The 26,062-nt window shown below is 43.8% G+C and overlaps 1 protein-coding gene across 1 annotated transcript in view; it reads right to left on the bottom strand.

The window, feature by feature from the left end:
* The window catches only part of LOC121720388 (eukaryotic translation initiation factor 3 subunit H), a 35,117-nt gene extending 18,416 nt beyond the window's left edge, over positions 1 to 16,701 (bottom strand). The window contains exons 1-2 of the mRNA XM_042106445.1: positions 16,546 to 16,701; positions 11,324 to 11,480 (exon numbers count right to left, since the gene is read on the bottom strand). Of these exons, the coding sequence (XP_041962379.1) occupies positions 11,324 to 11,480; positions 16,546 to 16,638 (250 nt within the window). The 5' untranslated portion in view covers positions 16,639 to 16,701. The remainder of the gene's footprint in view (positions 1 to 11,323; positions 11,481 to 16,545) is intronic.
* Positions 16,702 to 26,062: the final 9,361 nt, after the last annotated feature.

The following is a 26,062-nucleotide window of genomic DNA, read 5'->3' as shown; positions in this document are numbered from 1 at the left end:
AAAACATTTAAATACCAATACTCAAAATAATTTGCCTAGCTTCACTTTCAGCAACATTGCAAGATGAAGGACATTTGGCTTTGGCAAGGACTTCTGCTCCCCGAGCCCCTTTATTTATGAACACTATCAAACGTAATGTTTAACCATCTGCGAAACACTGAAAACATAATGCTAACTGAACTGACTGGTGAACAGGCAATAGCTTTCCAAGGCAACATTATGCTATTAGCTCAATTCACAAATCTCACCCAGTGCAGATCATTATTTTCTAAATTGTTTTTACCATACATCATAGCCAAGCCCATTATAGGCTGTATTTTAGTGCATTTAAACTAATTCTTCAGTCTACTGTTGCCTGCTTTAAGAAAGTATAGGAGTTGGGCTTTATCACAATTGGCCTAATTCCTGAGCAGCTACTTTGATACTTTATTCGAATAACACTTATTAAACTCACCTCAACATGTCTTTTGTTTAACCCGCCGAGGGCAGAAGGAAAATAACAGTGAGCAACACTGTGATTATGTTTTACACCTTGTCTATAGGCAGAGATACATTTTAGTCTAGTATGGGGGGGGCGGGGGTGTATTTATCAGCGTATTTCCTTTCCTTTCTTGGATCCCTTTGCCATATCATACTGCAGTAGGCTACACTTAAGGATAGATAATGAAAGAGAGCGAGAGAGGGGTTGACTGCAAAGCCCCCCACAGAGGCAACTGATGGGTAGGTCTGCAAAGAAGCACAAAGAGAGGCCAATCACAATGATCTGCCTGTCATTCAGTCACTTGCTCTCTCTCTGCATCACTCTCACAAAAAAATGCTTTTGCAGGATATGTAGGCGCTGTAATTTGTAGGCGTTGGGGAGCCACCATTCGCTTTCCGAAGAGGTGGCATGTCTGCCAGTTTTTGCATACTTTTTTAAAGTAAGAAAATGCATGCCTGGTGCGCAAAGAAAGTACAGGATGGATAGCTCTCTTATCTCTCAAAACTGGAGTGTCAAGAGGATTGGTTGGGAAAAAAGACTTCTTTGGCCAAGCAACCAATTTCAAAATACATTGAGAATTTTCCTACCACCTGTGAAGTTTGTATTATCAAGCAGTCTTGAAGACGAGACATCTGTTGCGATTTTAAACAACCTCTGTCAAGTACACAAGTAACCTGCAACGGTGGGGAAAAAACAGGATTAATAAGATTCATGAAAGTGATTATCTTGGACGTGGACGTCCATCACTATCGGGGAGGTGATGGTAATTTCAATAATTGACGAGGTGCATTAATTTGAGTCTTGATGGAGCAAAATTTCCATCACCCAAACAGAAGTTCCCAACGTTCCAATTATCTAAGCGCTTGTGCTGGCTGTCAGGGGCTTAATATCCACAGGAAATCTAAGCAGACTACTTAAGCAGGCAGCTGTGTTCACTACCCACAGTAAAAAAAAAAAAAAAAAAAAGCAGCAGCGTGACAGATCATTTTTGTCAATTTTCATGTAGATCATTTTCAGTGAGCCTTAAAAATTTGAACTAACTTCTTAATGCCCCCAGTTCCTATCTTTACAGAGGCTCTGAATGGGTTAGCTTTACCATTGCAGTGCTGCCTAGAGAATTATAACTAGGTTGTATAATTCAAAACTTTCTTGATGCGCAAGGGATGGGGGGGGGATTGACTTAACGCCCCCTTTCCAAGCTCGTTTTATGTAATATAATCCCACCTTGAGAAGGAACACCAATTTCATGATGCATTGAGCTCAGGCTGCTTCGCCTCTGGCGTAGCAAAACTACAATGAGACTGGGAGATGCAAGAGAGAAACAGTCACCACTTGATCCGTCACCACGGAAGGAAAGTTAGTTAACTTTTTAAACTCCGTCAACTTAATCCAGAACTGACCCAAACAAACCCCTAACCTGACCCTAGCAAGATGAATTTCGTTCCGCTTAGCTCCGCCTAGCTTCACTCACATCCATCTGGGACCTCTTCCATTGAGAGTGATTTCTGCAACCGATATTATGGTACAGCCAATCAGGACGCAGGGGGGGAGTTTCATAGATGTGACATAGCGTAGAAGCGACTGTGAGACTTATCAGCATCACGGGTTGGCTTCGATGTGAGTGGTTGAAGTAGCACGTCAATAGATGACGGATAAGTGGCTTATTCAATCATATGCAAGCATTTTTTGATTAGGCCCAGCCTTCTGAAGCAATACTTCAATGGATCGGTTCCAGATGGATGAGTGGAGCTAGGCGGAGCGAAATTCATCTGGCTAGGGTCAGGTTAACAAACCCCCATCGTGGTGGAACAAAATGAACCCTGATTGAATCAACCTTGTACCCACGTCTGCAAGCCCATGGGGTACACACACCACAGGCAGGTCAAGGCTAGGGCTGCACGATCTGGGGAAAATATCTAATTGCGATTTTTCTGACAGCGATTGCGATATGATTTTTGAATGTCAATGAATTGAACGCCTGGTGCACAAGAAGCACAGCACCCCCGAACGACTGTGAAGCTCACCATCAGAATGTCTGTGCCCCTCACACACTACACACATCCACCAACCAGAAGTGACATAGTCAAGGAGGATGAAAATCATTTTAAGCAAAAGTAAACGTGCACGATTATTTGTAGATTTTGTGATTCATATTGGTTCATATTGTATTAACGATTGTGATAACTGAGCAGCCGTAGTCAAGGCACAGCTCACAAACACTAGATAACACTAGACCAGATAAAAGAATTTTGACACTGCAATTAAAGGAACAAATAAAAATAAATGATTAAAAGGGAAGATTATAGGGAAGAATATATACACAGGCTACAACATAAAAAATGAGTCGATTCTGTGACTTGCTGGAAGGCATTGTGAGGACTAGGAAGGACATTTGAAAAGACAATTGCCGGAGTCAGTCCTGCTGCAAATAAAGGCATGAATTAGTTTTTTTCTAAAAATGTTTTGACATAGGCCTTCAAATTTGACTATTCTAGATTGTACATGGCTGATTTCATTTCATTGCTTTCCATTGTGGTTAAAACAGTCATCTTTATGGATAGCAATCTCAGCTGTAGCAGTGGCATTCACATCCTTTGTGCCACGCTGAACACCAATCCCACGCCTCTCCTCATTTCTCCTCAAATAAGACTTCAGTTTTGTCCTTACTCTACAGAGGGGAATTTTTAAACATCATTGTCTAGACATGGCCAAAGATACTCTAAGGAATCAAAGACATTACAGTAGGTGAGAGGGCTAGGTAATTGTGGGAGTCAATCATTTGGGGGAGCACAATCATTTATCAGAGTGAAGCATCTGCTTAAAACAAAAAAAATGACATACAGTCTAGACAGTTTTGCTTCTTTGGAGTCAGCTGTGACATAGCACACTTAATAAATAAAAAGGGTTATTTCAGGGCCTGCCCATTGATTGCTTGTATTGCTTCACTTAAAAGCAAGCCCATGGACAATTGCACTTATGAAAGGCAAGCATGGTTTTTCAAAAGTATGCTACAGAAAGGCACCATGTGCATCTTTCTGGCTTACATCCAAATTAAGACTAGAGATCTTCTGAAACGGGCCTACTCAAAATGTGGCATACAGGACTCGTGTAGGAGGCTCAACTGACACAGAATTCAACTGCCTAAAATCACTACCACCCATTGTTGCAAAACAATTACCACAGTGGCTATATTTGGGCCAAAATCAAACATCCCTCTAATATAGGCAACTAACATCTACAAAAGCGATCTTCGCATCCCACAGTTTGCATGAATAGGACCATCTAAACGGTGCTATTCCTCTCAAAGGCTTGACTGGGTCGGATCGAAGCAGCCTTTGACGTGGTAGCTCATACTGTGGGCTCGTGTTGGCAAACACCGCTGCTCACAGGCTCCAACTCGAGGCATTTGCCAGTGGCTGAGGCCTCCCATGTCTTCCTGTGCAGCAGCTGCTGCTGCTGCTGCTGCCACCAGTGTGTGCGCGAGAGCCGCTGCACACCACCTACGCAGTGTCAATACAAAGGAATGACTAGGCGCAGTGACTCAACTGCTTCAGAGATGATAGTGTTATTACTGTATCGCATATGAAGACGCACACCCCTTTCTCCAGACATAAATGGAGACATGCAAAATAAACCTGTGCTCATAAATCCAGCTATTGCTTCCGTGAATGGCTGGAATTCAGGCAAACGGTAGTAGAGGGTGCCATGTTATAGCGCAGACGTGCCACCTGTGGCGTTACAGGATACATGATTGAAATAGCGGTGTTGTGGTACAGCCGCTGAAAAAATGGCATGGTGTGGCTGACAATCTAAAAGGGTGCGGGTGTACAGAAGGGTGTATGTGTATATATGGGTGCCATTAGCCACTGAGCTGAAACAAATGCTAAGCTTGGAAGGGCCCGAAAACCCTTGAGTAACCCGAATTGCCCGAATTGCCAATGCCAGGATTACTGTGTGACGAAAGGAAATGGTTTGGGCCTTTCCATTATCATTGAGTACATGCCCCCCTGATTTATAAAGCCTTCTCTAGCTTCGATTATCAACGTTTTCCACCTCTGTAATCTGCCAAGAATTCTCCACTATGACAGTGAAGCACCAAATCCTCCATTTCATTTTATGTGGCCTATTCTTCTTAATGTGAATCACAGCCAGGGTAAAAAGAATAAGAGGCGGCATTCAATCGCAAGAACTGACATTTGGCAAAATGATTTTTTTGCACTTCCGAAGTGACATTCCTCCAGAGACACAAGACTGTGCATTTCACCTCATGAAAGCCCATGTCTATTCAGCCATAGCATGATCACTGCGCCTGCACATCTCAGACCGGGCATAAATTAAAGCTCATTGTACATTCAGCAGTCTAGACATCAATGGAAACGAATCAAGCACACTCCCTTGAGGACCTCCATTTCATCTTGGGGGATATCTCGATTTCGTTCACCCTGCGGAGTGGTGATGGGGATGGCGTTTTCCCAGGATAGCCAGCTGAAAAAAATGTTGAAGACAATGCGGTGATGGGTGTAGAAAAATAGAGGTAGAGGAAAGGGGGGTGGGATGGCACAGAAGGTGATGAAATGGAAGACTGATGCACCATGTCTCCCAAGCACACAGGGCAGCATGCATCTATCCGCTCTTCTCCAGCGCCCCGAAGCCCTGCCTCCCTACGCTAGTCCCATTAGTGCACAGGCTGTTCAGAGGCCACAGCGAGTGGCTTTCCCTCTCCCTCTGCCTAAGCGGCGGCTGGTACACAAGCATTCCCCTGGCTGACTGTGTTGTCAGACGAATGCGGCGCTCTCTTAACTAAGATTAATTGCAGCTAATCCGCCATGCCCGGTGGAACTCTGAAACAAGCTGGCCTGCCGATCCCATTATGCAGCTAGTGAGGGTGGGGGGAGAAATTAGCCGTTGCCTCTCGAAAACGGCCAAAGCAGACCGGGAAGGCATGGAGTGCAATTTATTTCTGGGTGGCACATACATCTGTCCAATGGTGATGCGACAGGAAATGTGTGCAAGGCATATGTTGCCATGGCAGTCCGTTCTGCCCATTTTTCCCTCTTTCGCTGACATTTCTCTCCTTTTTTTTTCTTTTACCCTGGAAGAATTGCGAAACTGAGCACAGCATCAGCAAACACGTGGCTAATCACACGTCAAACTCATCTCCCATTGGCATCCCCAGTGGACCAGCAGGCTCTCCAGAGGAGAACCAAGAGTTTTCCACTGAATAAGAATGTGGTACACACTGTCGCATCACAGCGTCACTCAATATCTGTTTATGTTCCATTATCCCCAGCGATTCCCCCTCTCCGGAAGTTGCAAAAACAGGCTCCTAGGTGGACAGCAAAGATCTGCTGCCCACACGAGCCGTTATCAATTTGAGAATGAACAATTGTGCAGCCTAGTCCCTCCCTCACACCTGTATTACTGGCACAAGGCGGTAATGCATTCTGCCCCTCGTCTCGGGGAAGGGCAAGACTGCAAATGAGGTCCAGGAATGAATAAAACAATGGCACGGCTGTACACTGCAGAATCTGAGCAGGAGCAGCGAGCTCAATACTAATAAAAATTGGAGGGGTGGGATGGGAGGTTGCATTACATAAACCAGGGGAAATAGTCTGGTGGTATCTCAGGGGAACAGTCTCACAGTGTTGGCAGAAGTAATTGTGTACGCCTGCTTCAAACAGGCAGCACATTCATGTAAAATTGACTGTTAGACCAACGCATATAATGTAGAATTGTGCTAGTTCCATCAGTCTACAGTAAAACCGCTTACTCATGGTAAATTCCAATATTTTGTACATAAACTGTTCAAGATATCTATTTTGTATCTATTGTTTGATGGTGGCAAATTGTACAAACAATGATAAAAGTAAAGGCCAAGTAAAGTAAAGGCCTAAAAATCAGCAAAGAAAACTAAACTGTATAACCCTGTTTTCATTACCATACAGTTCCTAATCACTTTATATTTGAAAATGAACTTGGCTGAATACTAGTGCATGCAAATCTTCACCATTTGAATTGGGTGCATCAGCACCCAACCCTACCCGTCCCATCCTGATTAAATCAGAATTAGAGCGCCATCATATTTGTCTATGCAGTGACTGTACAGAAGGTCGCTTCAAGTCACCTCCATTGTGATTTAATGAGACACCATTCCAGCAGTCCAACATCCTGTCTCTTACTGATGGATAAAGCACATTTGCAGACTCCATCTGAAAACAGGGAATGTGCAATTCCCGTAAGAAGCCCCTCCTGTGACTGAAACCCGGCGCTTTTGTCTGATCTTTCTGAATCCAGATTAATTATGCCTTTAGCGGCGCGGAGAGAGGGCGCAAGGCAATCCACTAAAATCTTGGACAGGGCGTATTCAGTGGAGGCATCATGGAGCATTAATAAATCAAGCCGTTTAAGTAAAAGATGGGCGCGTAGCCAGAGCCACAGCGCCAGACAATCTCCCATGAGCCTTTGGGGGTAAATGGATAGTGAATCTCATCTGATTAACTGATCCTTGAAAGACACACACACACACACACGTGTGAATACTTTTTTGTCTTTATGACAAACTGATGTAACAAACGCTGAGGTACTACCCCAAAAGATGACCCAAATTGTTTCAGCCTTACTGTTGCAGTCCCACTTTCCTAAACATTCTTTAAAAAAAAAAAAAAAAAAAAAACTTGCCATGAATCCTCTGCTCAAGCCTTGATTCTCTCAAGTCAACAAGATGGAGGAGGCTGGTTCTTGCCAGCCGTACATTTTAATAACCCCCATAAAGGGGTGTTAGAAATCGAAAGCATATGCCCGATTCACTGCCGAAGTAGGCTGCGGAGCAGATAAGCTTATCGGGGAAACACATTGTGGCCTAATCTTTAAGCACTGCACTCGGGTTGGCAGCCGCCGTGGCAGCAGGGGCCTGCTGAATCGATGACGGGGAACTCACCTGAGGGTTTCAAATTCCCTGCACCTGTGACAGGCGGAGGGGCCTGCAGTCTAGCATCTCGCTGAGCATTGCTTAACCATGTCCACTCCATTTAGGAGGCAATCTAACTCACAGAAGGCTCCAGGCTTGTCCTCATTCTCAACAGGGCACATCCCTGCCATCACTGTGTGCTGACCCTTGCTCAGCAAATCACTCTGTCCTACACATCACTCAACCTCTGTAAATCTTGACGTGAGTGTCCCTATACTGTCCAATTCTGACTGGACCTCCATGTTAGTGACTAAACTGCCCTGGCTGGCAAACTAGGGCTGGAAGTTGCAATTTGTGAAACGCTTCACGGTTCAATTCAATATTCCAATTTTCGCTTTAAGTTGGCTGATGTGATCGGTGAGCATGCCCATTGCACAAGGAAAAGCAGCACTCCTGTGAGGTAAGCTTCACTGTCCGTCACACAAGGAGGATGACACATATCATAGATGTTACAAGATTAACTATCGGGACAGAGTTGCAAGCTGCATGATTCACTGGAACCTTTGCGAATAGCTAACTGCATTATTTCAAATTGTGATTTAAATTAATTGTGCCAAAAAGCGCAATTGCAAACCATTTAAACATCTGGCATGCTGGTCATTAATATCAAAAGCAATAACCTCCTCTCTTCCTTGTTAATGTGAACCATGTTGAGTACAAAACAACCCATAACACTCTCACCTCTTGATCAGAGTAAGAGCACAAGCTACCTCATCCCATCAAGACATGAGGCACATTAGAAATGCAGGATAGGCATGCCATTCCTGCACCAGCTGAGCTTCATTTTCTCCCATCTCTAACCGAGCAGGAACTTGCGAATTGCAAGGATACTGCCATTTGAAAAGAAAGGGGGGGGAAAGAGAGAGAGAGAAAAACGAGCTAAAGCAGAGAACATAGAGGCAGTCGAAGCTGAAAGTGAGGAGAAGTAAACATGGCATAGAGGAGGGGGGGGGGGCATCTAACAAGCCTTCGCTCAAAAGCGATATACATTAACAAACAGACAGGCCCTGCAAGGTCTTGGGTCAAACCATGGGTCAACCAGTTGCTGTAATGCTTGGCTTTTTTTCCTGCCCTGTCCAACATAGCCTCTTCATTCTCCACTGGAGGGCAAGTGTCAGGCTGTGTTCTTTTCTCTCCAATCAGTCGACTAAAGGCAAGGCAGCCGTGGCTATCAATTCTTGATCATACAAAGATGTGCACAATAATGCATGGCTGAACTAGCCAGCATCCTTTCAAGCATGTCATCAGCTTGCACTTTAGCTTCCTTTCTTTTTCTTTTTTTATTAAAGGTTTGCTGCTCATTAGCGAAACTCCAGAGTCGCCCGGCTCTGGACTGTCGATCAGCTGAGCACTAACAAGCTGCCTCTGACAACAAGCTTGGCTCTCGCTGAAGGGAAGGCCAGGGGCTGGGGACTGACCTCTCTGGCACGTGGCTGACAGAAGACCACCAGCAAGGCCTAGAGGACTGACCGACCGACCGACCGCCCCCGCCACACCACACCGCCCACACCTATCGGATGAGCTCCTGCCAGTCTTTCCATTATGGAGGGAATGTGGTCTTTGGCGTCACGGCCATTTTGAGAAATAAGCCATTTGGCATTACCAAACATGTCCGACGAGAGGAGATGGCCGATTGAAAATCACAACTGAAAACAGGCTAATATGTAAATATTTATTTGGGCATTTGCATCTCACCCTTGGAGGCGATGGCTGGCGCATCGGACTAAATTGCTCCATTTTTGCTTCTTTTGTGTGAGTGTGTGTGTGTGTGTGTGTGTTTCTGTCTGTCTGTCTCTGTGTGTCTATTTGTGTGTGTATCTGTGAGTGTCCCTGTGTGGGAAAGCGTCTTGTGTTTGTGATTATTTCATAGCTTTTTCCTTTTTTCTGATGTTTGCTTTGAATATGAAAACGGGCGGCCCTGATCACTTTGAGGGGAGCGGAGGATGACAGAGCACATGATTGCTTGGTTTCACTGAATGTAATGAGGGAGTAATATCACATCACAACTTCCCTGATTGTGCACCCAAATTAGACTCAGGATTATTGAAAAGCAGCATGAATTCATTTGGGCTTGCTCAAATCCTGATTGATATTAGAATTCAAATGTGATCATAATCATATAAAAATGCATATTTAAAAACTTGTGGTTTTGACTGTTAGGTAAGATTCTTGCAACTACAGTATGCATTATCAAAACTGGAGCTTTCACATGACACTGACATGTGATTGCAAACCAATTTGCCCAAGATATGGAGACACCTGGATAGACACCTGTTGTGTCATCGCAAATTAATCACATAGGAGAAAAAAAAAGATCTTCACAAAATAGTATTGTTTAATTTTGTGTTGTTTATAACGCATGGCCTCCTTACACCAAACAACTTTGACAAGATTTGTGAAAGATTCTCTAAAGATTGTAGTCTTTAAACTAATGCCCCCCCCATTCAAGCTTTACTCAAAAGACTACAATCTTTCAAGAATCTTTCCCAAATCTTGTCTAAGTTGTTTGGTGTAAGGAGGCCATTAGACAGATTGATTTGCTTTGTTTAAATTCAGGTCATGTGAGGTATATTTCATAAGGTAAAGAGGTCGACTGTACACATGGGCTTTGAAGATGCAGATAGCAGAGACGGAAGGAAACCAAAATGTAACATCTGAAAGAACCTTGACTGTTCATTGTTCTGTCACAGGCAGTGACCAAACAGAAAAATGATATTTGAGACAAAGATTGTCAGCGGGCTCGGTCCTAAAAAGTCTTAATATTAACTGTTGCTTTAGTTGGGTGTTCTTTGGAGTCAAAGTGCCGAGCCACTCCTTAAAAGTAGAGTCAGCAGTCGTACACAATTTCAGGCCCATACATTTTTTGTCACATTCAGCAATCATCTCCTCCTAACCCACTAGCAGCCCATTACGTGAGTACACTGGTAAAAACCCAGTGTCTGTAGGCAGCCCAGGCTCCAAAAACTGGAAACAAACGAAGCGGGGGCAGCCTGCCCTCATAAACAAAAACGAAACCTCTCTGGGAATACTGCAGGGAGGGGTGAGCTATCTCTCTGGTGTGTTTTGTTTGGCCTTCTCTTCAGGGCGTGAAAAATGTGACCTTGTGCTGTCCTATTGATTCATTGATTGATTGACTGCAAACACGCTGATATGCTGTGCTTTGTGGAGCCATATGAAATCGTGTGTTTATTAGGATAACAAGATGTCCATACCACTATGAGCTTTTTTCAGACACAGCAAAAAAGGAGACATGAAAGGAACCGAATGAAATGTCTGAATGACCACTGAATGAAAATGTTTCATACCTGAATTTCCCGTTTATACATTGGCTTTGTAAAATGTCTTCAGCTATGAGGTCACTACACGGTGGCAGGCTACATATGGGAATGCATTTATTTTCTACATTCTGCCTTGAAATTAATACACGATCTGATTCTGACTCATTGGGCCATTCGTCACTGCGGTTAGTACACAAGTACGGGCAATGCACCTTTTTATTATTATTATTATTATTATTTGCATAAAACACTGATCTGCAGCTTATGATGTATGAAGAATACACGGGAGATTACTGTACAGTATAAATACCATGCATCTCTAAATGAAATCATTTTTAGATGCATTTTTTTTCTTTTGAGCTGTATGCCCTAATTAATACCGTGAGTTGTATGCAGGTATCTAAATCAAAACAAAAACATGCTTGAAATATTTTAGCTTATATATAATGAGTGTAGAATATATTACATTTTCTAAACTTTCATGAATGACTAAGGAAAAAAAAATATTGAACTTTTTCACAACATCCTAGTTATTTTGAGATGCACCTCTACATGGTTTGTTTCTGTGTGTGAATAGCGTTGCAAATGGACTCGTACCTTCGTCGAAGTCGGCGTCGTCCTCAGTGTGCTGTGGGAAAGGGAAGCAGTTGGTGATCTCCAGCCGGTCCTCCACCACCAGACCTAGGAGCACGCCCTGCACCACCTCGCTGCCCTGGCCCTCCTCCTGGTAGTGCTTTATGATCTTCATCACCACCTGCCCAGCAGAGGCACACACAGCACACAGGGGTTGAAATAACGGGCAGGGGTGATCACGGACGCACACGGTGACAGAGAGGCAGCGGCAATGTAGACAGACCACAATAACATGGCGAAATGTATTCAGGTGGAGGCTTCAAACAAGGCAATTGCTGCCCCTCCGTCCTCTACGTTGTTTGATCTTTTTAATCTTTGTAATCTTGTAGATTTCAAATTGTGCAGAAAATGAAAACTAGAAAACTAAACCGTCAACCTAAAAAGAACAGACAGAGAGGAGAGTGAAAACGAGGATGAGAGAACAGACCAACCATCCATACAAATTTGCACAAAGTTTTTTTCTTCTTCACTTAAGTAGAAAGAGGAGGGTCAGTTATATCCTTCAAAATGACACCCAAGACTGAAATTGCCAGAGTACCATGGCAACCCACTCACACTTGCTCGGCTCCGTAGCGATTAGGCCGGGGTAGGTCGGTGGTTTCTACGCCCCAGGGTTAATGGAGGCAAAATGATCCTTAAGTGCCTCATTATGCTTCCTGACAACAGGAGAGGCCTCAGAAAAAGGATTTGGATGCCGCTTTAAAAAACAGCCTACTGCCCCTGCGAAACCCTGCTCCTCGTAGGAACGAGCCCTCTCTCGGAGCCTCGCTCGACTCCTACAAACAACGCCCCCACCACCACCATTATACAATTTGGGATGTGCACAATCTGGCACCGATGTGTGTCAAAGCAAAACTGTGGCTGCAAGTTCACAGTCCATTTTTTGAACCCATGTTAATAGTAATCAGTGTGCGGTGACTTTGATCTTTCACTTTTGGATACTACTGTGGATGCACTTAAGTCACAGCGCACCTCTACATGTGTGCACACACACACACACACACGCAGAGAAAAGCTTCTTCACAGATGTCCCAAACCCGTTACGAATGAAGATGCAGGAGTCAAAGAAAAGAGCGCCTAGAAGATAAGGCTTAAAAAGGCCCACACGAAAACAATGAGGAGAGGAGTATACATCACGGCGATAAGAGCTACGCCACGCCAACCAAAAGGAAACGAGCGCCTTCCGCAATGGGGCAGATTCTGACAGGGGGCCACTTGTAAGCTCAGCCTAAGGCTGTCAGGCAGCGTAATAAGTACGCAGCATCGCCTGTGATTACTCGGGGTGGTTTGGTGTGTGTGGGAACTAATGTATAATGGATGTCCTGTGTAGTTTTTCTCCAGGAATACTGACCCAAGAAGGAGACTGGCCCTGCAGCATTAAGAACGGTCCAAAGCCGCCACACATCAAACCACTGATAACCACAGGGGCGTTGGCAAAAGGTCACGAAAGAAGTCAAGATCACAAAATCTGAGGTGCTCATTCTTTCATAACAGGCACAGCCGTATGAGTGAGTGGTGTGGAAACGAAAGTGCGAATCACAACTGGCAGAAGATCTTTCTGTAATGCTGCTCTGCTTTAAAAATGGACCGCATCACAAGGACAGGTCAAGAATACTGAGCACAACAGCCTATGGATGAAAGGTGCTTGTCAAAGGCTGTTCTATTTCCTTTAAGGTTATCTCGCTCACCGTCTCTCTCTCCCCCCTCTCTCGCTCTCTTTCTCCATGTCAGTGAGCATCAGGGTGCAGGTGGAGAGGGAGAAAGGTCGGGAGAGAAGCTTCACGGTACGAGAAGAGACCCTACTTCTGTCGATGCAGAAGTTCCACTGCCAATCTTTCATCTGGAGGACAAGGTTCTGCACCGCAGGGAGCTTTTCAAAGGCCCTGGTGCCTTCAATCATTCACTATGCAGGCTCTGCACCTGCTTCCTCTCTTAAAATATTAAAGAGGAAAATGGCTGGCATGGCCGAAGCAAGGACAACTCTCCCTTACTCAATATCAGCTGGGCACAACAAAGTAAAATAAGGCTCAAGCTAGCGCTTCCTCTGAGAACACTGAGAACAATGGGGTGTTGTGTCAGTGACTTAGGGATCGGAGTGTTGTGTCAGTGACTTAGGGATCGGGGTGTTGTGTCAGTGACTTAGGGATCGGGGTGTTGTGTCAGTGACTTAGGGATCGGGGTGTTGTAGTAGTGGAGGTGAGAAACTGGAAACCAATTTCCGAATCTAAAGGGTTAAAACAAGTGATTTGTTGCATTGGAGTACGTGTGTGTTTGGTGGTGGTGGTGTTGGGGGGGGGGGGGGGTCATTAGCAGCCACGTCAGACTACCTAACCCTGTCCAACACCTGTCTTGGCTTTGTCCTCTAAAGACACACAGCTAGTCCAATTTCACCCTTTTCTGAGCACCACACACACACACACACACACACAACCTTCTTATTACAGTTACAGAAGAGGCTGAATGAGCCACTATCTATTTTCTCGATTTGGCTTCAGAGTTCCATGTGCTAATGCATGTCAAGTACCACATGTTGCATTTGATAATTGAACTCTTTTAAACTCTTTTAGTATTCTTTTTTGTTTAAAGGACACACACATCCACTGTAACTTACTCAGCATCATCTTTGGACCCTGCCAGAAACAAGGGGACAGATGAAGACCATAGTAGGATCAGCTGAAACGCCTTCATTTGGACATCATATCACGCACAACAACTACAAACTCTGTTGGCCTGTGGGTCAGTGGCATAGGTCAGTGGATATATGAGGACAGACAGAGAACTGTGTTAACTAGTCATATGTCCTGCTGCCATTCTAGAATCTTTTAACCCCTAAAGGTGTGGGTTTTTCAACATTCTAACATAAGATTCCGTTCCGCAACAATTGAGGGTTCTAAAATTCTATGTTGATATTCTTTAGAATATTCATTTTCCAACATTCCCTTCACACCGGTGTGACGGTACACCTTCAATACTAGTCTTTGTTCTCCAGCCCGTTAGCTGAGGGGTAGATTGGAGTTCTTTCTATGCACAGCTTCTGCCCTCTCTTCTCGACCTCTCCCACTGTGGTCAAACCTTGCCTTTCAACAGGGTTCTCTCCATAGTTGAGGGCCAAGCACTCGGAACTACAGAGTTCCGCGTGCTGAGCTTCCAATCAGACGTATTTATGGCTTCAGAGAATTTTCATAACTGCCAGTGCATTTTACATTGTGTGTGAACTGTGTTTGCAAGGCATCTTTAAAGCTCCTCTCGACATCGTACTGACGCAATGCTCAAGCAATATCTTCCAATAAAGACAGGTGAATTATTTACAATGAGGTTTCCTCTGGGAACTTCCCCTTCAATTGCTGGCAGCTCAAAATGAATAGACATTATCATATAAGCATACAAATAGCTTAGCCATTTCAACTTCTTTAGCAGAAATAACTCAAGAATTTTATCTGCAGCAGCAATACAGCTTTGTACCATACGCCTTCCCAACAAAGACCTCTCGTGGAAGAAATTCATTAGATGCCAGACAATAAATGTAGACGTTTGGTTTTGTTGCTAAATAAACTTTGAATGGCAAAAAGGAGTTGACTGTTTAAGCCTAATGTTTGAGCATGGATGGTAAACACGCATTTCATTTGTTCAAACGGCTGTTATGGTTATTGATGGATTTTGGAGGGTTCCTGTCTGGAACAACATTGCCCTCTTGTGGCGACAGGAGCAAGTGCACAACCTAAAACAAAGTTAGAGTTGTCATTTTTAACATCATTAACAGAAATACACAGATAACTATTATCGTGAACTGTTTCTCTTTAACTACAAAGTACCACTTTTTGGAGATTTTAAGAGGTAAAAATGTACACTACTGGTCAAAAACACTTACTCTTTTCTAACTATTTTTACATTGGAGAACACTGAAAACTCAAAACACTAAAATAACATGTTGGGTTATTTAACAAAAAAAGTGTACACAAAGTTAAATTTTTTGGCTCTTCAAAGCAGCCAACTTTTGCTGTAATGACAGAATTTCACACTCTTGGGATTCGCTCAATCACCTGAAGTTAGACACTAAGCATGTTTTTCCAACAATCCTGAAGGTGTTCCCATACATTGGCTGCTTGGCTGCATTACAGTTGAAAAACCATTCCCAGTGTCTAACTTAAAACAGTTGAGAGAACGCCAAGAGTGTGAAATGCTGTCATCATAACAAAAGTTGGCTGCTGTGTGTGTAACCTGTGTTATTTGACTGAGGGGCCCCATTCAGCTATCAGGGGTGAACATCATAACCTATGGTATATGATTGAGGGGCCCTATTAAGACATAACATAACCCAAGTTATTTCACTAAGGGGACCCATTCTTGGGCTTCAGTCTTGGCCCCTTACCCTGTGTCCGATAGGCCCGTTCAGTTATCCACCCCTGGTAACGGACAATAGTCAAAAACGAAAGAGCCATAAAGGAGTAGGCGTTTCAAAACTTTTCATCGGTAATGTATTACATTAAAAAGATATTTTTTAGAGACCAGACCAACTGCTGTATTCACATATGGAGAAACTGAAATAATATATTTCTGTTTTTCATAGCGCTTCCTTGTAGGGTGCATTCAGATACTCCATTTCTGAGGTCAAACTGCCCCATCTAGATGATGAATCAAGGAAATCGTCTAAGATCATATGTCCAGCAACTCATTGTCAAATCGCCAATGCCTATACTGGTAATTAAACTGTATTACACAATTTGCTCGACAGAAAAAGCCTCACAAGCTACTCGTGGTGATGGGCTGACCATTAGCTTCTACATATTTTACATCTGTGTGAACACAAGGCTCAGAACGTTAGCCATCAGTATGCTTGTAGCCAGATGTAGGCTAACGTTATCGCCGCACAATCCCCGGTCATTGACTGCACCAATGTTACTAGTATTATCGATGCTGACAAAATAAGCGGTTGAGTGTGAACACAGTGAACACTGCCGAGACCTAAACAACAACAAAAAACGGGAGCAATGCTAACGCACCAACTTAGTGTTTCTGGGGGCATGCTTCAATGATGCCCGTTTTGCCGACACTCAATTCTAGCATGGCTTGCTAGCAAGCTAAAGAGCATCAGCAGATTGTGATCACGCCACCAGTGTGTGTAACACATCAATGGCCCGCCTTTGTTCTCGGGATACACACAAAGTATGAAATATAAGTTTACTTACAAGTCCCTCAATTTGGATCGTCTTCACCGGTGAGTCCAGTGTATTGGACGATAACACCGCAGCTGCGGTCGTCGATTCTTTGCGTGCGGCCATTCTTACACGAGAGCAGCGTGAACCTAGCGAAAATAGAATGTTCGTGCCGGATGTATCTATTGCTAGCAAAGGCGGCTAAGAGTTAGCCATTTTTTCAAAATAAAAGTCCCGCTAACCACATTGGGTTTAATGGAGATCGTTCAGAATAATGAAACAAACTTTTGATTTGACTAACCCTATAACATGTGAATATGAAATAAATAATTATAAATATTATAAATGTGAAATAAATAATTTATTAGGAAAAAACTGGTTAAATGTTCAAAAATACGTTTAGTTTATGAAGCTTCTTATGTGTTATGATTTGTATAGTATTATTTATTGTTTATTAGGTTGTTAATTAATTAGACATTGTTGTCAAGTTGTTGAGCTAAGAAAACTAAGTCTTGTGCCCCCTCAACATGGGGGTGAAATGGCATCCTCACATCATCAGCTTTCAGAAAATATACAATTTATGTCTACTGAATCGCCCGGGCGGCGTACGGGCATCATAATGTGCCAACCACATCACAAGCAATGGAATGGTATAGTGACATTCAAGTTGTTGAGCTAAGAAAACTAAGTCTTGTGCCCCCTCAACATGGGGGTGAAATGGCATCCTCACATCATCAGCTTTCAGAAAATGTACAATTTATGCGGATTGAATCGCCCGGGCAGCCTACGGGCATCATCATGTGCCAACCGCATCATAAACAATGGTATGGTATAGTGACATTCAAGTTGTTGAGCTAAGAAAACTAAGTCTTGTGCCCCCTCAACATGGGGGTGAAATGACATCCTCACATCATCAGCTTTCAGAAAATATACAATTTATGTCGACTGAATCGCCCGGGCGGCGTACGGGCATCATCATGTGCCAACCGCATCACAATCAATGGTATGGTATAGTGACATTCAAGTTGTTGAGCTAAGAAAACTAAGACTTGTGCCCCCTCAACATGGGGGTGAAATGGCATCCTCACATCATCAGCTTTCAGAAAATATACAATTTATGCGGATTGAATCGCCCAGGCGGCCTACGGGCATCATCATGTGCCAACCGCGTCGTAAACAATGGTATGGTATAGTGACATTCAAGTTGTTGAGCTAAGAAAACTAAGTCTTGTGCCCCCTTAACATGGGGGTGAAATGCCATCCTCACATCATCAGCTTTCTGAAAATGTACAATTTATGTCGACTGAATCGCCCGGGCGGCGTACGGGCATCATCATGTGCCAACCACATCACAATCAATGGTATGGTATAGTGACATTCAAGTTGTTGAGCTAAGAAAACTAAGTCTTGTGCCCCCTCAACATGGGGGTGAAATGGCATCCTCACACCATCAGCTTTCTGAAAATGTACAATTTATGTCGACTGAATCGCCCGGGCGGCCTACGGGCATCATCATGTGCCAACCGCATCACAATCAATGGTATGGTATAGTGACATTCAAGTTGTTGAGCTAAGAAAACTAAGTCTTGTGCCCCCTCAACATGGGGGTGAAATGGCATCCTCACATCATCAGCTTTCAGAAAATGTACAATTTATGCGGATTGAATCGCCCGGGCGGCCTACGGGCATCATCATGTGCCAACCGCATCACAATCAATGGTATGGTATAGTGACATTCAAGTTGTTGAGCTAAGAAAACTAAGTCTTGTGCCCCCTCAACATGGGGGTGAAATGGCATCCTCACATCATCAGCTTTCTGAAAATGTACAATTTATGTCGACTGAATCGCCCGGGCGGCGTACGGGCATCATCATGTGCCAACCGCATCACAATCAATGGTATGGTATAGTGACATTCAAGTTGTTGAGCTAAGAAAACTAAGTCTTGTGCCCCCTCAACATGGGGGTGAAATGGCATCCTCACACCATCAGCTTTCTGAAAATGTACAATTTATGTCGACTGAATCGCCCGGGCGGCCTACGGGCATCATCATGTGCCAACCGCATCACAATCAATGGTATGGTATAGTGACATTCAAGTTGTTGAGCTAAGAAAACTAAGTCTTGTGCCCCCTCAACATGGGGGTGAAATGGCATCCTCACATCATCAGCTTTCAGAAAATGTACAATTTATGCGGATTGAATCGCCCGGGCGGCCTACGGGCATCATCATGTGCCAACCGCATCACAATCAATGGTATGGTATAGTGACATTCAAGTTGTTGAGCTGAGAAAACTAAGTCTTGTGCCCCCTCAACATGGGGGTGAAATGACATCCTCACATCATCAGCTTTCAGAAAATATACAATTTATGTCGACTGAATCGCCCGGGCGGCGTACGGGCATCATCATGTGCCAACCGCGTCGTAAGCAATGGTATGGTATAGTGACATTCAAGTTGTTGAGCTAAGAAAACTAAGTCTTGTGCCCCCTTAACATGGGGGTGAAATGCCATCCTCACATCATCAGCTTTCTGAAAATGTACAATTTATGTCGACTGAATCGCCCGGGCGGCGTACGGGCATCATCATGTGCCAACCACATCACAATCAATGGTATGGTATAGTGACATTCAAGTTGTTGAGCTAAGAAAACTAAGTCTTGTGCCCCCTCAACATGGGGGTGAAATGGCATCCTCACACCATCAGCTTTCTGAAAATGTACAATTTATGTCGACTGAATCGCCCGGGCGGCCTACGGGCATCATCATGTGCCAACCGCATCACAATCAATGGTATGGTATAGTGACATTCAAGTTGTTGAGCTAAGAAAACTAAGTCTTGTGCCCCCTCAACATGGGGGTGAAATGGCATCCTCACATCATCAGCTTTCAGAAAATGTACAATTTATGCGGATTGAATCGCCCGGGCGGCCTACGGGCATCATCATGTGCCAACCGCATCACAATCAATGGTATGGTATAGTAACATTCAAGTTGTTGAGCTGAGAAAACTAAGTCTTGTGCCCCCTCAACATGGGGGTGAAATGACATCCTCACATCATCAGCTTTCAGAAAATATACAATTTATGTCTACTGAATCGCCCGGGCGGCGTACGGGCATCATCATGTGCCAACCGCGTCGTAAGCAATGGTATGGTATAGTGACATTCAAGTTGTTGAGCTAAGAAAACTAAGACTTGTGCCCCCTCAACATGGGGGTGAAATGGCATCCTCACATCATCAGCTTTCAGAAAATATACAATTTATGCGGATTGAATCGCCCAGGCGGCCTACGGGCATCATCATGTGCCAACCGCGTCGTAAACAATGGTATGGTATAGTGACATTCAAGTTGTTGAGCTAAGAAAACTAAGTCTTGTGCCCCCTTAACATGGGGGTGAAATGCCATCCTCACATCATCAGCTTTCTGAAAATGTACAATTTATGTCGACTGAATCGCCCGGGCGGCGTACGGGCATCATCATGTGCCAACCACATCACAATCAATGGTATGGTATAGTGACATTCAAGTTGTTGAGCTAAGAAAACTAAGTCTTGTGCCCCCTCAACATGGGGGTGAAATGGCATCCTCACATCATCAGCTTTCAGAAAATATACAATTTATGCGGATTGAATCGCCCAGGCGGCCTACGGGCATCATCATGTGCCAACCGCGTCGTAAACAATGGTATGGTATAGTGACATTCAAGTTGTTGAGCTAAGAAAACTAAGTCTTGTGCCCCCTTAACATGGGGGTGAAATGGCATCCTCACATCATCAGCTTTCTGAAAATGTACAATTTATGTCGACTGAATCGCCCGGGCGGCGTACGGCCATCATCATGTGCCAACCGCATCACAATCAATGGTATGGTATAGTGACATTCAAGTTGTTGAGCTAAGAAAACTAAGTCTTGTGCCCCCTCAACATGGGGGTGAAATGGCATCCTCACACCATCAGCTTTCTGAAAATGTACAATTTATGTCGACTGAATCGCCCGGGCGGCCTACGGGCATCATCATGTGCCAACCGCATCACAATCAATGGTATGGTATAGTGACATTCAAGTTGTTGAGCTAAGAAAACTAAGTCTTGTGCCCCCTCAACATGGGGGTGAAATGGCATCCTCACATCATCAGCTTTCAGAAAATGTACAATTTATGCGGATTGAATCGCCCGGGCGGCCTACGGGCATCATCATGTGCCAACCGCATCACAATCAATGGTATGGTATAGTGACATTCAAGTTGTTGAGCTAAGAAAACTAAGTCTTGTGCCCCCTCAACATGGGGGTGAAATGGCATCCTCACATCATCAGCTTTCAGAAAATATACAATTTATGCGGATTGAATCGCCCAGGCGGCCTACGGGCATCATCATGTGCCAACCGCGTCGTAAGCAATGGTATGGTATAGTGACATTCAAGTTGTTGAGCTAAGAAAACTAAGTCTTGTGCCCCCTCAACATGGGGGTGAAATGACATCCTCACATCATCAGCTTTCAGAAAATATACAATTTATGCGGATTGAATCGCCCGGGCGGCCTACGGGCATCATCATGTGCCAACCGCGTCGTAAACAATGGTATGGTATAGTGACATTCAAGTTGTTGAGCTAAGAAAACTAAGTCTTGTGCCCCCTTAACATGGGGGTGAAATGACATCCTCACATCATCAGCTTGAGTGTGTGTGTGTGTGTGTGTGTGTGTGTGTGTGAGAGAGAGAGAGTGATGACATGACATGAACTGATAACATCAAGTGTGTTTGTGTGTGTGTGAGAGAGTGACAGAGAGAGTGAGAGTGTGCATATCATGCATTGGTTCACATGCACAAGTGACATGAACTGACAACATCAAGTGTGTGTATGTGTGTGTGTTTTTGTGTGTGTGTGTGTGTGTGTGTGTGTGTGTGTGAGAGAGAGAGAGAGAGAGAGAGAGAGAGAGTGAGAGAGAGGCTATGCCATGACATGAACTGACAACATCAAGTGTGTGTGTGTGTGAGTGACAGAGAGAGAGAGAGAGAGAGAGTGCATATGTGTGCGAACATTGGTGGTTCACATGCACAAGTGCTATGACATGACATGAGCTGACAACATCAAGTGTGTCTGTGTGTGTGTGTGTGTGTGTGTGAGAGAGAGAGAGAGAGAGAGTGTCTGTGTGTGTGTGTTAGTGTGTTTGTGTGTGTGTGTGAGAGAGAGAGAGAGAGAGAGAGAGAGAGAGAGAGAGAGAGAGTGAGAGAGAGGCTATGCCATGACATGAACTGACAACATCAAGTGTGTGTGTGTGTGTGTGTGTGTGTGTGAGAGAGAGAGAGTGTGCATGCATATGTGTGTGAACATTGGTGGTTCACATGCACAAGTGGCTATGCAGTTGCTATGACATGAACTGACAACATCAAGTGTGTGTGTGTATGTGTGTGTGTGAGTGAGAGAGAGAGAGAGAGAGAGAGAGAGAGAGAGTGTGTGTGTGTGTGTATGTGTTTGAGAGGGAGTGTGAGAGAGAGAGAGAGAGAGTGTGCATGCATATGTGTGTGAACATTGGTGGTTCACATGCACAAGTGGCTATGCAGTTGCTATGACATGAACTGACAACATCAAGTGTGTGTGTGTGTGTGTGTGTGAGAGAGAGAGAGAGAGAGAGAGAGTGAGAGAGAGATATATACTTATACTTATACCATAACACAGACCTATGGTGTTGGGACGGTGTCCACTTGAGTGATGACAGAGGCATGCTTGTGTTGGTGGACCTTCTGCAGTGTGCTTCGTACCTGCACCTGAACCCCCCAACACCGCCTCCAGCCATTGTATCAAGGCCAAGGTCCGTGTCAAGAGTAGCCCCCCAGATTGTGGTCTAACAGGCCTTCTAAGTAATGTGTACTTTGCAGTTCCTGCTGGTGGTTTCTATTGTGTAGGTCTGGTGTCCTTTGGCATGGATGACATGTTGTTAGACCTTGTCCGAAAGTGCTTTACACTGCTGGACAAGGGTACGCTTTAGGGTAGACTAGACTGTGGTGTTTTCATGCTCCCAAAATATGCAGTAGACTAATGTAGTAAACTGATGTTAGAGAAAGCATTGCACATACAGTAAGTTATAAAAAGCAATGCATCCATCATGATTTTAACAGTGTTTTGCGTTTTTGGTGTGGCTGCTCTGAACGCTCACTTGAAAAACTCGCATCGCATGTGTAAGGAAAAATGAACGCCATGTATGGTACAGGATATCGCCACCGTCCTATGCAGTGGCCGAGATCTGAGCTCACAGGTCACTGCCACAAGATGGTCTTTCCAGACCCATTGACAGGTGAGTTAAGTTAAGTTTAGTACTACTTCAGTTAGGATAAGTTATAAGTAATGCAATTTCAATCAGGGTGCCATACGAAGATCGCTATAGGTTTTTGCAGTCTGACTATTCCATTTAGGACTTATAATTTAGAATAAAGACATTGTAATTAGTGCCTTGCCACTAAAACTAAATTTTTGACAACTGGTTGTGTGAGCTGTTTGACTTGTCATTTGCAAATGTATGCATTTCTTTAGTTTGTCATGGTATTTGGGGCTTCCCATCTTCGATGTCTGGTAGATGGGATTGTGACCATGCCGGTCAGCGGTCTGACCTTCAGGTTCGACAGCACGCCGGGGGCTGCTGCTAAGGTTACAGGCAGTCACCATGCCACAGACTCCTGACCTGGTATGTATTACGGCTCCAAGTAATAACATAACTTGGAGTCGCACAATTGAAAAGGCCGGGAAGGATTTTGAGGACCTTGTCCGAAGTGCTTTACACTGCTGGACAAGGGTAAGTACGCTTTAGGGTAGGCTAGACTGTGGTGTTTTCATGCTCCAAAAATATAATTGTAATTGTCAGGCTATGTGTGATGTGAAAAAGATTGCTGAATTCCTGTAGCGCAGCAGCTCTTTTGCGTTTCGAGGTCAAATTCTTATTTTGTAGCACTGTACATCCCTGCTGTTGGGTGTGGTGATACCTGTTGAAAGGTGGTGCAAGGCCATTTTAAAAGTAGATGTTGTCTAGCGATTAAAACCACACTCATCACAGAGCCGACATTTGCCTCAGAGTTATGTAAAACTCCGGCTTTGTGCTGAACAAAATAATACGATAGAACAATATTTTAGAGGGTGTTTCATCTATCCATCTAGGTAACCACAATGATCCAGCAGACCTTATGTACCCCATACATTTAGGCCCGAGAAAGGCAGTTTTGTGATAAAGATGAAAACAGAACAAGTTGAGACAGAGCCAGAGGAAGGCTGGAGTAAAAAACCGAGTATTCCACAAAATTTAAAAAGGTCTTATCAGTCTCCACCGTCACCACAGACAAGAATGTGTGGGTTAAATGAGAAGCAAGCGCATATAAGGCTTAGTCGAAAAAGAAAACTTTGCCCCAAATCTGTCCAACTTGTAACAGATTTGATAATCGTATGAATAATTGCTGGTTTAATGCTGTAACGCAAGCAATTTTAAATGTAGGTGTTGTTATCCAGCACCTTAGAGCGCACCCATCACAGAGCCGACATTTGCCTCAGAGCTATTTAAATCTCCTACGGCTTTGTGTTCAACAAAATAATTGTACAATCAACATGTCACACATAATGCCCGTGTTGGAGGACATTAGCAGGCTGTTCCCATCTATCGATCTAGGCAACCACAATGATCCGGCAGATCTCGTGTACCCCATACATTTATGGTTTAGGGAGAGAGATTTGTGTATTTGTGTAGGTTAAACATGCATTTCAATGTGGTTGCAAGTAAAGACACCATACGTTTTACACACATTCCTGACATTTTAATTGTAATCATCCCCAGGGCAGGTAAGAAAACAGTAATTAGGAAATCCGTGTCATACATCCATAATGCAATATCAGTCAACTGATGTGACCTATGATCTTAAATCAATAATATATCACAGGGGAACACCAACACATGGACATTATTGGACCATTCTTTGCCATCGAGATCTGGGTATAAAGGCAGACGGTGTAAATAAAGAGATCATAACACGCGATAAACGTCATTATAAGGAAGGTGTCATTTCAATGAGAAGCAAGAAAGCTCAGTGTGTAGGCTTAGTCGAAAAAGGAGACTTTACGCCAAATCTGTCCTATCATTCAACCATATGAATAATTGCTGGTTTGATATTGTAACTCAAGCCATTGTAAATGCAAATGATGTTATCCAGCACTTGGCGTGCCGTAACCCTGTGCTGTGGTCAGAGGTAGACTATCAAACTTCTGTTTTCATGTGCAGTTATACATAATACTTATGTCGACAATGGTGAGAATGTATGATCGCAAAGCCATACATGGTTAGTGTAACGGTCAGTATTTTGTAAAGGTCAGCTGTGTGCGGTGTGAAAAAAAATTACAGCGCAGACAATTTGAGGTCAGTATGGTGAGTAAAAATACAATGTAGGCTATGCAATGTTCTAACTTTCCAGCATGGCAAAGGAATTGTTTTTGTAGGGTTCGAATGGTGGCATTGTTTACCACCTTCTGGGGGTAGATGTGCTCCGCCATCCCTAAGCATTAACTGGGCAGAGAGAAGAAACCATAAGGGGAAAAAAAGGCATAAGACCAGACAGTCAGGATAGGAAGATAACAGGTGTAGGAACAGTTGGAGGAAGGGCCAGTCATACATGGTTACAAGTGTTTTGTAATTGTCAGGCTATGTGTGGTGTGAAAAAGATTGCTGAATTCCTGTAGTGCAGCAGCTCTTTTGCGTTTCGATGTCAGACACCAACACATGGACATTATTGGACCATTCTTTGCCATCGAGATCTGGGTATAAAGGCAGACGATGTAAATAGAGATCATAACGTGATAAACGTCATGATAACAACGGTATCATTTCACCTATGATCTTAAATCAATAATATGTCACAGGGAAACAAATCCCAGAGCGTTAATGTGAACATAGAAGACATCCATGTCTGCCTGTTAAATGAAACCAGCATAAGCATAGGCTTAAATATTCTACAGACTTAAGGAAATATGCAACGTACCTGGCGATGTATACTATACTATACTATTACCTACCTTAATATGAATACTCTTTTTCTATCTGAATACTCTTCAATACTCTGGTTCAGTGTGAATTAGGCCTATGTGATGCAGACACTTGCCACAAGTTGTACAGAGTGTCATGAGTGGTAGCCTAGCACTCTCAGGTCACATATTTGTATTATTATTATTGCCTGAAAGTGTATAACTGCCTATTCCCTGCGTTAGCAGGTTAGACATGACGCTTCTCTGGTCCTCCCAGCTGGTGAGACAAGGAATGGACTATGTAGTTTATTTAGACATCATTTCTGAAGTACATTGTATTTGTTTAGTGCCAGTTGTATGCACTGTAAGGTCCTTCAGCTCTCGGAATAATGTACTAGGCTATGTTGGTAGAAACCTGACTTTAAAGCTACCAAAGGGTACCACACACACATTTGCATGTTATGTCCATGTAGCTTCTTATCATATAATGTCAGCTTAAACACAAACAATTCAGTTTACTGATTAATGTCTACATTTGAAGGCTAATTGGTTTC

The sequence above is a fragment of the Alosa sapidissima genome, chromosome 10, assembly GCF_018492685.1.
Source record: "Alosa sapidissima isolate fAloSap1 chromosome 10, fAloSap1.pri, whole genome shotgun sequence".
Lineage (NCBI taxonomy): Eukaryota > Metazoa > Chordata > Actinopteri > Clupeiformes > Clupeidae > Alosa > Alosa sapidissima.
The sequence above is the reverse complement of the archived record's forward strand: the minus strand, read 5'-3'. Positions and strand labels throughout refer to the sequence as shown.